At 38.9% G+C, this 15,869-nt stretch overlaps 1 protein-coding gene across 2 annotated transcripts in view; it reads right to left on the reverse strand.

Annotated features, from left to right (window-relative positions):
- Positions 1-15,861, reverse strand: part of LOC108048822 (ephexin-1) — a 28,822-nt gene extending 12,961 nt beyond the window's left edge. Inside the window, exons 1-2 of one of the 2 annotated variants that reach the window (XM_017129726.2) lie at positions 15,359-15,861; positions 124-3,430 (exon numbers count right to left, since the gene is read on the reverse strand). In XM_017129726.2, the coding sequence (XP_016985215.2) occupies positions 124-3,296 (3,173 nt within the window). In that variant the 5' untranslated portion in view covers positions 3,297-3,430; positions 15,359-15,861. Of the gene's footprint in view, positions 1-123; positions 3,431-8,143; positions 8,590-15,358 lie in introns of those variants that run through there. The other variant, XM_017129727.2, reaches the window with a different exon arrangement.
- Between the last annotated feature and the right edge of the window lie 8 nt (positions 15,862-15,869).

The raw sequence follows: 15,869 nt of genomic DNA on the forward strand, positions 1-15,869 counted from the left end.
CCCTATGAGCGATTCAAATTCTATAATTAATCTTTTTTGAACAGTCAAACCTTTTTTTTTTTAGAAATTCCAATTTGGAATGAAACAAATATTTAAATAATCTAATATTCAGAGGGTACTTACACAATGAACTGGGCTTCGTTGGCCGCCGCCTCCATTGTCGCCTGACCGATCTCCCCATCCGAGATGTCCACCCAGGCGTCGCTGTTGTCACTGGAGCCCGCTATCGAGGATCGCTTGTCGCCCGGTTTGCCCCCCTCCCTGCTGCCGGCACTGCTGCCCAAGGACGAGCGGCATCCCACACTGGCGCTCCCGTATGCCACACATCCGGTGGCCGCCAGCGAGGACTCGTACAGACTGTTGGTCTTGTGATCCGAGGAGATGGTCAGCGTGGAGCCACTGCTCGAGAGCTGGATGCAACTGCCCGCGGATCCCGGCGCCTGGTTCTGACCCATTGCCATTCGAGTTTTACGGAAGTGGGTGATGCTCTCGTAGCAGTTGGAGCCCAGGGAAATGGCATCTGTGGGGAGGGTGGCTCCTCCGCCGGAGGAAGACGTCGGTGCCTTGCAGTGCATGGATTCGTAGCAGCCCTTGATGGTGTCGTATATGTTCTCATCCTCCTCCGACTCTTTGGGTTCCGGTTTCGGTGGAGCAGGACGCAAGGGCATGGGTGATTTGTTAAGTACTCTCTTGGGTTTAGGCAGTTCCGGCAGCTCATCGCGGGTATTCCGGCCTAAGGTTCCAGTGCCCGAGGGAGTTGTGGGTGTGAGGAGCACCTCCTCCTGAGCAAAGGACTCGTAGCCATCGTACGCCGAGGTACACGCCTCCTGGGATCCCGCAATGGATTCGTAGCCCTCCAGCCAGTTATTCGGCTTGGCTTTGGCAATGGCCGCCTCCTCCACCGTTTGATATATGTCCTCCACGATCTCCGACTTCTTGGCGTAAATCTTGAAGAGGCTGGAAGCCGGCGTTTCAGTCTTGGTTTCATTGATAACAGGTGTGATGGGTTCGTAGATGGATTCAGGTTCAAGGATCTCCCCCTCCTTCTGCAGACCCTGATCCTTTAGCTTATCTTCCTCCTCAATGACCTTCATCAGCTGCTTCTGCTCCATGATCATCTGCTCACCCTCGATGGCATTGACCAGTGTTACATTCACCGCCTGGTTGAGCAGGATTTGGTTATTGGAGATCTGCTTATTGGCTGCCTGGTAAACAAAGGAGCTGTTGGGCAGGATGCGCTGTTCGAAGTCATCGTTGGCAGCCAGGAGGAGTTCACGTTCACCATTTTCGGGTGCCGCTTCATTTAGGGGATTGAGAACCTTGAGTTTTTGGTCTAGTGCTTCCAGGGCGTCTAGGATTTTGGCATCGGCTTCCATGCAAGGCGATATCAGCAGAGGCTGTGAGGGATCTTCTAAATCTTCTGCTCGGGCCTTCACCTCCCTGGGAATATCCAAATGGAAGTCTTCTTTCCTGTTTATCTTTTGCGTGGGTGTTTCCTCTGCGAAACCCTCCTCCTTGGGAGCTTTTCCTTGGACTATATTCTCCTTGGGTAGCGATTCCTCGTCAATGGATATCTCCTCCCGGGATCTGCCTTTCGTGGGCGAAGGACTCGCTGATTTCCTACCTTTCGCGAAGGTAAACCGGAGTTTCTCGTATATGGAAGCGTACTTGTGCTTCCGCTGCTTCTGACGTAGATCCTCCTCGGCCTCCTCCTCTCCCAACATCGAATCCAGCTCATCACTGGTTCTCGGTCTGCCATTCGTCTGATTCAGTTCTTGTTGATTGCTGGAATTGCTGGGCAGTGATTCAGTTTCAGTTGTGCTTGACTTTGGTTGCTTAGCTTGCTCTGCGGAATTAGTTAGATTCGGTGTCTTTTGTTCCTCGCTGACCACCGCCAGTTCTGGAATGCCCACACTACCAGGTGGTAGCTTGAGATTTCGTTTGATTCGAGGACCCCGTGGCAGATTACTGGCCTTCATCTGCTCCAGATGTTTCCGTATCAGGTGTTCGCTTTTGATGGGTACACTAGGCTTTTCCAACCTTTCGAACTTTTTGATATTTCGCTGAACGGTGGAGATACGGTTTTCTTCGGACGTCTGTGATCCCTTTCCCTCCGCCGATGACTTCTCCACGATCTTGTAGACATGCGTGCCCCGGGATAGCCACACCCCATTGTTCCGCTTGACCTGCTCCAGAAGTCTCGCATCTTTCTGGATGATTTCGTTGAACTGGTGGGTGAGTTTGGTCACCAAACTGATGTTGCCACCACTCGAGGAATGCGAATCCATATTGGTTAGCCTACGCGTTGGATGGTGATGCTGATGGTATGACTTTCCGGCATGGGTTTTAAAGCTATATTTGCGACGTCCGCCCGATCGGCCCGTCGATGACGTCACCGTGTTGGGGGTGGCGCTGGACGAGGTGGTGGTTTGAAGCGATTCGCTACTGCCGCCACTTTGGGCGCTCGCCGCGCTGAGACTGAAACGCTCAAGACGATTACGCTCCCGTTTGGCCCGCAGTTCCACCCGCTCCTCCTCCTCCTCCTCCTGCCCCTCCTGCCCCCCATCTTTCGCAACCTTATCTACGGCTGATAAGGCTGCCATGTTATATTGTTTGGTTGGGCTGATATCGCTGCTGTCGTCACGTTTCGCACGCGTTTCGCTGGCGTTTAAAATCGCTTCGTCCGCGTTGCTCCTTAACTTGGCCTGCATTTTGGCCTGTTCGGCGTTTTTGTACTTGTAGAAATTGTCTTTATCACGCTGCAATCGCAGCTGTTTCGTATGCGAATCGTGCAGATTGTGCAGACTGGCCGCGCGTTTTGCTAGCGTTTTTTCCGGCGAGGCGCAATCGCGTGAGTTATTAAACGCGTTCACCAGACAACTAACACTCTTATTTAACTTTTTTAAAGTGCCCAGCGAGGAGGAGGACGCGGTGGCGTGACTGTGATCCTCGCTGGCACTTTTGATGCGCTTGCTCCACAGCAATCGCAGGGTTTGCACACCGCGGAAATCGCGAAATGCGCGCGATTCGCAGCTGCAATTTTGATTCGGATTTGGTTGGGTGTTCGGTTTTTGATTTGTATTTTGATTTTGAATATCTTTGTTGGCCTTATCGCACGTCGACCGATTGTTGTTGTCACTGTCACTATTCACCAGCCAATTGATAATTGTCTTTTTCGTTTTGCGCGGCGTTGTTGCTGCTGCTGTTCGTGTTGCTGTTGCTGTTGCTGCTGCATTTCCATTGAGATCACGGCCAGCGGCTTTGGCAGCCGCATCCAAGACAGGTGACATCGCCATCGCGTTGGCTTGCTCTGATCTTGGCCAGAAAGCGATCACGTTCTAGGCTATCCACGTAGCAGTCGGCCAAGAAGTTGCTGCTGCAGATGCTGCTGCTGCTGCTGCTGATGGTGATGTTGCTGTTGCCCCCGGGCCTGGAACGACAAAAACAGAGAGTGGAAGAGAAAGCTCGTGAAAATCTTGTTCATGCAAATGCTAATTGGGTGCAAGCCATTATATTTAAAGGCGTGGCTCATCGCAGCAATTATGATAAGCTGGTTTGTCTCTGGCAAAGAAAATTTCAGGGAGTACCCGATTTCGACATGGGTTTTAGTGTTAGCAAATAAAAATAAATGAACTGCCTTAAAGAGTACGCTAGACCTTATAATAATATAAATAAAATTGGAAAAAAATATATTTTACAAGAATAACATAACACATATTTAATATATTATACATAAATTTTATAATAATGGTTTTCATAATAAAAAAAAACATTTTCACAATATTTTGAGATTAACGTTGTAAAACTTAATTTATTTTTTTATTATTATTTATCATCAACTGACTTAAAAGTTTACTTTTAATAGACACCACAACAAAAAAAATAATATAACCATTACTTTAAGTTTTTTAAAGTCAAACCACAGCTGGTAATATATACTGACTCAGTTAGTCATGCAATTAGTCAAGGGTACTTTATATTTTAGAATATTTTCTTAGTTAAGATTCATATTTTTACAGTTTCATCTTTTCAAACCACAAAACATATAGAAAACACGTATCATAAAATAAAATACAGTAGAACAACAATTTTTCTAAATGTTAAAAAAATATAATTTAATGCTTTTAAAATGTATTTGTATTGTCACAATATAGCTTTTATTGTTAAAATAAATAGGTAAATGTTCAAGGAATTTTTAAAAGATATTTAAAACTCTTGTACAAGAATAAATTGAATTACAATTAAAACAAGGCTAATTAAAATTAACCGTAGTCCGATAGTTTTAGCTTATAATAGCAGTTTTAGTAATCAAAACATTTGTTCTTTTCATTGAGAAATGCCGATAAAATTACTACCCACAACGAAAAAGTCTTTGTCAAAATCGTGTAATCTGCAAAAGTATTTTAAGCCTCTTTTCGGATTTTGACTCACATTGCCGGCGCAAATCATGAATAGTCATTATTTCTTTACAATTTTCAAGGAAGCCGAAAAAAAACCAAACTTGAGCAAGCGAGAAATCAGTGCGGTGTACAGCATTGCGTATGCTTAATACGTTATGAATGCGCTGGCTTATCGCCATGCGATCGATGTTGGCTGACTATATGGCATTGCACAAAACCCAGGCCACATTATTGTCTTGCCGCCTCTTCGCACCTGACAATTGTTTACCGCCTCTCCCTCTAACCGCCCACCACCCCCCGATTTCACGTGTTTTTTTTTGTCACACACAAATGCCAATTATAATGAGCGATTACATAAAGTCGAAACAATTTCTTCTGCCTCACATGCGGTATCGTAAAATGGCTTTTAAGCTGCTTTTGGTACGTTCGCTAGCCGTTTTCATCTGCGGTTTTTTTCTGCTTCTTTTCCCTTCACACTTTACACTTTTCTGCTCTTATATATAAGTGGTAGTATATCCATATGTTTTTTCTAGTTGTCACATTGCCTCGCACGCGGCAAGAATAACAAAATTAATTTTTATTTGCCATTGCAAAAAGGTTTTTAAACAAAATATTATATACGAGCCAGCCACACACGCACGACCAAAGTAAATAAAGAGAAATAATACTGCTTATTACGCAAACGTCTTTGGCCGGCAATATGTTTTTGTATAACTCGCGTCTAAAGGAAACTGGTGGCCAAAAGTGTGTTTACATAAAATGTCTTGTTTATTCAAAATGGAATTTTATTGGCGATTATTTGTCAGTTGCAAGGCGGAAAGCAAACCAGCCGCCAAAATGGGGAATTCCAATCGAATTAATGCCACCTTGCCGCCCAGGGTAACTCTACATGTTTATATATCATATATATAAATTATTAAATAATAAATACAAAATTATTGTAAACAAATGTACAAGTAAATATGGAATTTTATATCCTTTTAAAAATAAACCAACTTAAAAAATCTAATTTATAAGAACTAGAAACCGTAATCTATTTTTACAAAAAATTTTGAAGTTTATTATTATTTATTTTTGTTATTACTTAACTTATGCCAATGGATTGTGAAAATAGAGTATAGAATAATATCTGGCTAAATAAACAATTATTTAAAGATACTTAAGAACTTCTTTTTGAAAATTTCTGTATAAATATTTTTGCAAATATATAAACCAATTTGTAATGACTATTATTTATTATTTGATTAGCAATCAGCGAGAAACGGGGAAATACCATGGAACTAATCATCCCCTAATCATTTTGCAGAGCTTTATTCAATTTGCCAAGAATTCGGTGATAAAACCTCAAATAAGCCATAAATCATTTGACTTTCGGTTTTAGCCGCCGCAGAGTGATAATTCCAATGCCTTTTATATGGAGTGGACTCTAAGGCCATTCAAGCCGAGGGGCGGTCAACCGCTTTTTGGCCTGTTCAATAAAAATGTTTTGCATATTAAGTTGCCCACAACCGAAAAGGAAAATGTAAACAATTGACAGCGAGACACTACAACAATATAAAAATCAACCTCATCTCGAGCAGAAGAAAAGACGGAATAATAAAAAAGAAACTTGATGAGCTGCAGTTTTTTAGGCTAAGCTGCAGCTGCACCTGCCATACATTTATTATGAAGATATATAAATGGTATATATCTATAGGTATGCAAATGGCTTTCAACGGATGCAGCGTTTTGTTTGATTTCTTTTTGTTTGCCTAATCACAATGAAATGGTCATAATTTCTGAGGGCGGGCGAAAGATTTTCCAGTTGGAAAACCAAAGGTATTGACAGTTGGGGTGAAAGTGATAATGCCCAGCTGACTTTGAGCCAAGAATCCGGCGATTTGACACGCAGCCAGCCAACAAATCTTCGCTTTTACATGCGAATGCGGAAGAAGATAGCAAATGAAATGAGATAGAAATATTTTAATTTCGAGAAATTAAATCAAAGGAAATTTATTGCCATTTTGCATAGTTAAAAGAAACAAAACCAGCCGCCATTAGAAATGTGAAAGTTTACTTTTCCTTTTTGTTTCTTTCGGTTGCTTTTTTTTGTTTTCAGAGCTAATGAACTGTCTTGGCCATTATTTAGAGATGCTGTTGACGTCTGATGAGGTGTTAGAAATATGTGGGATTATTCTGGGCTTACTATGTTGTTGCACAATCGGATTGGTTTTATATTTGACCGCTTTTATATCATCGCACACTGGACACAAAGACCTTAGACTGTCTGAATATTGTTGACTGGTTCGTAACTAACTAACTAACTAACCCCTTGTTTTTGTTTTGGCCGCGTTTCCGTGGTAAAATCCAACCACCAAACAGCTCTTGCAGCCCTTAGCCAACTGAAGGGTCTGTCTGGCTAGCTGGCTAGCTGCGAGCAACCCCTAAACGTTAATACACCACTGCGTATGCTTTATATGGTAAACAATGCGGATGGGTCGATAGTTTCGCCTGTCGTTCGAAGGGTAGTTCCTATTTACCACTTATGTAGCCCTCTTAAATGCTTGCATTATTCAAGCTTTGTTGCCTTTCTGGTTGAGTTTAAGTTAAATTTAATTTGCTAAATTGATGCACACAAGTGACACAATTTGTACATACATGATGAAAGCCGCTTATCAGCCCACTGATTACAGTCTGAGTCATGGGTGTAAGCTTATCGAATGGCAAATTGAGGGAAATTTGATTGACTAAATTTGTGGGCATTAAACAGATATGTGTGTACATATGGAGGAGAAAAAAACCCGCATGCAAACGAGCATTAACTGCATTCCAAGCTCCGCTGCCTCAGCGCCAAAGAACCGCAACTCTAGACTGAGTCTGCGTTTTGGCCCGGGTCTGAATCTTGGACTAGGTCTGGCTATAACCGCGTAAGGCACAGAGGCGTATAATTAGCGTGCAGCATTGGCAAAGTGAAGCTAATGGAATCAAACAACACAGAAACATGGCCACGGAACATGGCTAACCGTAATTCTGAAACCGTAAGCGGAGAATCCGACATGACATGGTAGAAGAGGTCAGTTCGGAGGCCAATTCGGCGGTGTGCGAATATGTGAAAAACACACCGACCAACTCAATGGAGTAAACAGTTAAGTCATGAATGCGTTAATATACGATTTCGTTTCATTACCAGTTGACAAAACTTAACTGCAGCCAATATAATACCAAGAAAACTCGTTAAAACGTGATTATTTTTACTTTGAACATTGCTGTTTTATTGTTGTGTTTTCAAGTAAGATTTATAGGGACTGTGAATATTTCTAGCAATATTTCAAATATGAAACAAATAAACAACCACTAAGTATTAGCTTAAGTCGAACAAAAACTAAAAGATGTTAAGCTCAAATATAACTTTGTTTTAATTACCATAAAAAACACAAGTAAACTGATTTTGTTGTATGATATATTGGTTAAAAGCCTTTAATTTTTTTTAATGAAAAAGAACAAAGAATTTAATAATCAAAGAAGTTAAAAAACAAAAACTTTTTACAAGAACAAAGAATTAAATAAACATTGGAATTTTAATACAGATTAGAGTTGCATTCATTTTAATTTCAGTTAATACAATCCAAACTAATGTTTTAGACTGCAAAACTTCGTTTTTAAAAATGTTCGTTGTTTTAATTGCCTTTTTAAAATTCGGTATATATTTTGTTAGTTCAACAGAGAAACGAACCCAAATTCTAATTTCAATTTAGTTTAATTACCATCAAAGTCAGCTTAACTCGATCTAATCCCAACGGAAATCGAAGTTTAAGTCAGGCGTTCGAAGATTTTGAGCCTGTTCTTGGTGAAATTTCGCTTCTACCGATTTGGTATGTATGTATGTGGAATTCGCCAAGTGGTTTGGCTAGATTCTTTCAAGAGCACACTAGCACCAGCAGCCACACCACGCAGATTTTCTTGTGGGCGTTTCACTTTTGCCAGCTTTCATTTCACTCTGGCCTCAAAAAATTAGCCAACTTGTTGCACTCGATATTGGCTATTGCACTGCATTCGATTTTGCATATGCCTTATTGCACATTATCTAAAATATTTATATGGGCGATGCGAGCTGAGAAAACACAATCAAACACAGAAACACGCGCTGAGGAGTGCCGAGAAAACGAGGTAAAGCACCGCAGCAACTCCAAACGTCTCCAACGACCGACGACCGCAAAGCAACTGACGAGTGTTGCTGCTGTCGTCGACGTTGCTGCTGCCGTTGCTGTTGCTGTTGCTGTCGGTGTTGGTGTTGCTGTTGCGACTTTTGGTGCTGCTGCTGCTGCCGTCGACGTTGCCAGCGCTGTTGATGGCTGCTGTCGATTGCCGTTGACGTCGCAGTCGCAGCTTATGTTGCTGGTGCGCCTCACGCTGCTGCTACTGATATTGCTGTTGCTGCTCCCTATGCTGTTAAGCCTAACCGCACAGAAAAAAAATTCAAAAATTCTATGATTTGTTTTTAATAAAAATGTGTCCTAAAATTTCATATCAAGTATATTTTTAAGAAAGCAAAAGATATTTTAAAATTTAGGGGACTTAAAAGAATTTTACAAAGAATTAATGTATTTAATAATTTTAAGAAGGAACTAGGAAGTTAACAAACATTTTTCAGTGCGTTTAATCTAAATTATGTTAAATTGAGAAAAAGGCAGTGGTCCAATAAGACACTTGCCACTTTACATAATACACCTATCTAATCAGAAAATTAAAAATTGTCATTTGCTAAATATCCATATTATATTTTCCAGTTGAGGAATTTTATCTACTTATCAATTTAGAATTGAGCGCAGATAAATATTTTTCGCTGTTGCTTTGTTTAATCTTAAACAATTTAATCTTAACAATATCAATGTTTATGAGAAAATGTTCTAAGAATCAGAAGAGACATAAACTTCCATCATAATGGATAAGTTTTCCTGTGATACAGCTTATATTTGTATCAGATATAGTCTTATAACTAGATAATACTGATCATCTTTGTTTAGATCCACAACAAATATAATAATTTAGCACTGGGCTTAACAATAAATTTAGATTAAAGTAATATTTTGTCTGACTTTTTAATGAATCATTTATTTATTTTCTCAGTGCGCTGCAACTCCACTTGGAATCGGGGATCTTGGATCGTGGCGTTCGTCTCGCATTCTTGTGCATTGGCTTTTGGCGCTGCGTTTTGTTCTGATTCTGTGTCTGTTTCTCTTACTTTTTCTGTTTCTGTTTCTGCTGCTTTAACTTTTCTCCAACTGCGAATTGCATTTCTCCGGAGGCATGCGACCCACAAAAGAGGATTTGAAGTTGGACTTGGGGAACTTAGGTTTCTGTTCTGGCGGAACAGCCACAAAAGAATCGCTTGTGCGCGTTCGTTCACACTGGCTACGATGGCTTTTAATTAGCCAAACAAATTTTAATTAAGTCGCAGCGCCTCTAATTGATTTGGCAGCTCCATTAATTCAGGGATTGGCATGTCGGCAGTGTCTAAATCACTTCTTGAGGCGCCTGGGAAGCGGAAACTGGTTTTTTAGACACCCGAAGAACGAACGATTCTACGACGATTGCACTCCCCGAAATATATTTCAATCACTGCCCATCAATCGGCACGAATCGGTTAAACGAAACCGGTTCAGGTTGGAAAATTCAATACCAGTTCTTGTCCAAGTTCAGCGCAGTCGAAAAGAGACGGCACAAAAACAGAAACACAGAAAAGTAAACGCAAAAAAGTAAATAAAGGAAAATAAACAAAACACAAAATAAAAGCAGCGCTGCGGCTGTTCCAAAACAAATCAAATATTTAACGGCTGTTACGGACGAGTGAGTGGGATGGCCTGCTTTGGGGTGACCATTTGTAGCTGTTAAAAGGCAATAACATGTTAACCCTTTGTAATCTGATTAAATATTTTTTAGCCGATGACTTATAAAATTAGATTTTTCAAATCCCCCTTCTAAAATAATAATATGTCCTATTTAGTTGCAAAATCATTTGTATACGATATAAAATTGTTTACTAAATTCATATTGGCAAGTGGCTAAAAAGGGAACTATTACTCATATAATGACTTTCTAATAAAATAATCAAATACTCACAAATTTATAATTTTTAAATTAAATATATAAAATCAGAATTTTAAGGAAATTAAAAACAGAAAATATAATCTCACTTTAAGCATGTAATATTAGATGTTACTTATAAACAAATAAATGTACATATATGTAATTTTAAAAGAAATAATACCTTATTTTAACAACATTTATCAATTATTTAATTTAAATTATTATTATACAAGAAGACAGATTTTCTTTATACAAACTATAAAAAAATGCTCTGTTGCAAGGAATTAAATGTAAAAGTACCATTAGCTTAGAAAATTATATTAGAAAAATGTATTTGATTGACTATGTAGTAATACTATCTAGAAAATTGAATGGGTTAAGAAACCCACCGTGGAAGTGGCACAGAGCTAAAAGGAATTTTAGCATTTCGCAAAGTTTCGGCGCACACGAAAAACTCAAAAATCTGAGCGACCTGCAAACCTGGTTTTCATTTTCCTTTTCATTTTCATTTCCATTCAATGCAATGCGAAAAACAGCGAGCGGAGAGATACTTTAAAAAAGCTGAAAAAACCCAACGCCCATACATGGGCTTGTCAGCGCAACCGCTTTGTACTTGAGTGGATGGATCATCGTCATTATGGTGGGTCTGATCATCATCTGGGGCGGCTGTTTATGAGGCTGGAGCACCCGGTTATTCAGTTGCCACATGTGGCAACTTTGTTTCCACAACAGACACTTGTTGCCCGCCGTATCTTCGCATCTGTATCTTTGTATCTGTCTCTGTAATTTGCATTAAGTGGCTGATTTTCCTTCGGCTGATTTCGTTTTCATTTTAATTTCTGGTTTTTTTTTTCTTAGGGGCGGTTTTGGGTTGGGTTTCGGTGGTGGGGCAACGGGGCGTATGCGAAACAATGCCCATTAATCACCGACAGCTGCGGTAATGCAAAACTTTAATTATCGTTACCATTTCAGCTGACGAAACCGTAGCGTAAGAAAAATCACAGCTTCTTCTTTTTGTTTGGTCTATTTAATTTATTGTACAACTGCTGAGAGAGAGAGTAGCAAAGAGATGAAATCTGGGCGTAGTAAATAAATTTAAAGCACTTTCCAACTGTCATCAAGTGTCGCCTGTTGCATGCAATCTTTTCTTTTTGTCCACCGCCCTGCGAAGCGAAACGGATGGAAAATCTAATGGAAAAGTGTTGTAAAAAATACGTATTTGCAGATTAAAGCCGGCTTAGTTGGCCTTGGCAGGGGTCTTCGGGTTTTCGAGTCCCCATCTCAGCCCCCAAACGTGATTTGTTCAGAATTAAATCGGAACCACGTACAAACGATGGTCGCTGGTCGTGGCTGGTTGCTTGGAATCGTGTTTAATCGTTAAAAACCAAAAGTCCCCATATCGAAAAAATACAGAATTAACTGCAAGGGGAAAGTCAGCAAATGTGTGGCTTAATGAATCAGTTTACAAGGAAGTATGGTAATCTTGTGGGTACTTATTTTTGTTATTCATCTTAAATTCTTGGATATGTCGTTTCAGTGTGTTATATATTTATAATCCTTCTTTATATTTTACAATTGAAAATATTACTTAACTTCTTAAGAATATATATACAAATAAAAATCAATTGGTTTTCTCGGTCGTAACTTTCTTTCTTTCATATTTTTTATAAATTATCTTAGAAATTCATAAATACATCATAATCAACATAACATAATTAACATTACAATTATGTTTCCATGTAAAAACTGAGATTTTTTACTATGAAACTGAGCTTAGAAAGTTTAAAAGAAAAACAAAAAAATATATATATTATATATCTTTTTCTTGCACATTTTGTTTTCAATTTTCAAGTGCCACTTTTATTTATTTTATTAGGAGTTCTCGTTATTAAATTTTTTTGTTTGTTCTTTCTGTCTAAGATACAGAAAAAACTAGGCACGATACGTTTGAAATAATGATATTTAATAATTTGATATTTAAACAAACAAATATAATATTATAATTTACATCTCAATGGGCATCAGCAAATTTCCCTTTAGTATGAATAAAATATGCAAATATCGAAAGCTTTTTTTGCGGTTCCATCTCATTATAGGAAATGCTTCGGGACTTCTTTCTCTCCATCTGCTAACCAGTTTTGATCACTTATTCATGGACAGGGGATGGCTCATCGATGATTTGGCTCGATCAACGAACTCTCTAGGCCAAAATTGACGTTCGCCCTCTGTATCATTTAAGTTTAGCTTCAGCACCTCCAAATCAACGCCCACACACTTTGGTGACACAGTTTATTTAGCAATGAACTATATAGAATGCTTGACATGCCACGAAAAAGTTATTGAATGTGAAACGATTGTCTCACGAGCTGCGATTATGGCCAAATGCCGAATGCATATCAATTAGGTGAATTTCACGAGCCAAAAAATACTGGCCAGCCCCGAAAAGAACCTGCTGGTGAAGCTAACAGCTTCATTGGCATTCGCTACTTCGATCAGATACGATCGATTAAGTCAACATAATTTACGGTGCAGTTTTCACATTGAAAATGTCACCAAGTATGCCAGCGATGACGCGTGTGTTTCTCCTATTGTTGTTTCGTCAAGCTTTAATATTTATTTTTTTGCATTTTTTGCACCGATAACTGCTGATGCCCAAGCTACAAAGTTCAATGGCTGGCACGTCGAATGCATTTGCCGAGCGACTGGCCCAAAGACATCTCTGTACCCAGAAAAAACATATTTACAACTTGTATAGTAGTTTATTTGTAAAATATATTAACAAGAAATATTTATTTTGTAAAATATATTAACAAGAAACATAAACTTTTTTACTATTGTATTTGATTTCTTAATCTTAATAAAAAAATGTAATTATTAATAATGTTCACCCAAAAAACAAACAACTAAATTATTCGATCAACAAAAATTCCCGATTTGATTTTGAATATTAGAAAACAATTACCTAGATTATTATTATTATTATATTTATTTTAAGTTATGTTGAAAATGATTTTTTTTAATTTTAAATGTAATTTCCACTTAAAAATATAATTTCCATTTAAAAATGTTTTTTTTTTAATTATAATTAATTGATAATAATTGCTAAACACTTGTCTTCAATAAATGTGTTAGCAATTATGCTATAAAATAAGAATGACTTATATAATAATGTATTATCCTCAGTGTTTCCGCTGACCACTTGAGTAAGAGGAATTTTGTGCAGCTCTGTCTACAGGTTTTGACCAGCTTCAGCATCGCTTTTGGGGCATGACTCATGGGTTGGAGCAGAGGAATGCCAGGGAAAATTCCCCCAAGACTTTGGCTAATTCCGACCAGGGTTGTCAGCGCCTGTAAGCTGCACCTTCCAATTACAATTACGAGTATCCGAGTATCTATTTGTATCTGCGAGATACAAGTTCACAAATACGCCCACGCAGCACAATTTCGTGTGCGGCCGTCGTGGGCGTGGGCTCCAAATTATACGGCCAGTACTTAGACATCTAACAATTATTATGCAAAGAAGCTGATCTCAAGATGGTTACCCCTCTGAGATCATGTGAATGAAAATGGAAAGTGGTTAGCCCCCTCTCTGCGCTATAATCTTTGGGTATAATTTGTCGACTGCATAACTAACAGAGTTATTATGGTGATTTCTTCTTTGACGACAAACGCGAAACGGAAGCCATGACCAGGCCACTCCACTCAACTCAACTCACCAGACATTGCAGAATTACACTCGTCACAATCGTGTGTGTAAACTGGTATTTGCCTTGTAATGAGGCCGGAAGAAATCGTGGTAATTGTAACGGTGACTACGACTCAATTCGCATTGAAATGGAAACTGGTAGTGCAACAATGAAATCCGTAGGTAAGCAAAGGCTGGGCCCTGCTCTTAACAAACATGCGTAAGTTGTGAGTGAGCAAATAACAATTCCACGGAAAAATAAACTATGATCGATTCGATTCTCATTTAAAAGAAACCCTTATTAAACTTTGTAAAATATTGGGTAATGATTAGAAATCGTTTATTACCACGTCCTAGCTTTCAAGATCTTTATAAAAAAGTATATTTTTTTAGAAGCTCCTTTTTTTGTATGTGAATTTCAAGCTGGTAAAATAAACGAAAATAAAGGTTATAAACCTCAACGGAAATATTAAAACGAAAGCAATAAATCGAAAATGTAAAAATCAATCAGTTTGTCAAATATTCTTATCAAAAAAAGTACAAATGGGTTTTTTATCTTCAAACATAAACTGAAAAGTACTCAATGTGACAAACAAAGCAAAATACACGTTTGTTAAAATGATACAAATTTTAATTTGTTCGGCTTGAAAAATGTATTTAAATTTACTCGAAGTATTGGAAATTTAGATATTTATATAATTACCTAAAATAGTACAAATTTTAAGAATATACCATTTTAATATGTGTTTATTTATATTGAAAATATTTTTTTTTTTTTGTAAGCGGCAAGTGAAAAAATGAGTAATGGATGCTCAAAGAACCCAGATTCATCACGGCGCTAATCAATCGTCTTTCACTTTTGGGCCCCTCCCCCCAATCCGCCGGATAAACAACTTTCAAAGAGAGTAAAGGCCGACCTTTATTTGCTTTTGGCAGCTTTCTAACTGCCCGGCAACCAAAGCCGTAAATTGGCAAAGAAGGGCGCAAAAACACAAAATTCAAGCAGATCGAGAAGTGTAATAATAAATGGCTAATAGCTCTTAACGAACAGTGTGATGTACACATATACATACAATAAGAAATTATTGTTTTTCCAAGAAAACTGCCGATAAGTCCGCGCAATTATCAGTGGCAGAAATTCTTTATGTGCAATTGCATGTAATGCAGGCAATTCCGCCTTATCACTCTTTTGTCTGAGAACACTTACATTTTGAGGCCGTTCATTGCGTCCGTTTGTGTGAAATCCAAATCCAATATTTGCATCCGAAGTGCTCAATTAATGGAGCTTTAAATCAATCAATTTCAGTGTTTCACTTCTTTTCATCTGTATGCTAATAGACCAATTCAAAATGTTATGTAAGGAATAGAGCGACACTGGGTATTATCTTTCACGCTTTCATACACAAATCAGCCTTGGCGTATTATCATTTTATCTATGCTTCGCGAGTGGCGAATCCGTTGTGCACTTTCCCGGGCAGAAGCCGCTGGGACTGGGAACTGGCCACATTTTTCACTTCGGGTTTTCTGCTTTTCCACTTTTACTTTTCTAATTATTTCTCCACTCAATTGCAAGTTGCAGCACTGGCAGCGATCAATCACATTACTCAGCCTCTCAACTTCGATAACAATATGGAATAACAAAACCAATCCAAAATCGAACCGATCAAAACCGAAGCGCGCGCTAATGGAGCTCGTAAGAGGTTGATAGCTCAAATGAG

This window comes from Drosophila rhopaloa, unplaced genomic scaffold, assembly GCF_018152115.1.
Source record: "Drosophila rhopaloa isolate 14029-0021.01 unplaced genomic scaffold, ASM1815211v1 contig_185, whole genome shotgun sequence".
NCBI classification, from domain to species: Eukaryota; Metazoa; Arthropoda; class Insecta; order Diptera; family Drosophilidae; genus Drosophila; species Drosophila rhopaloa.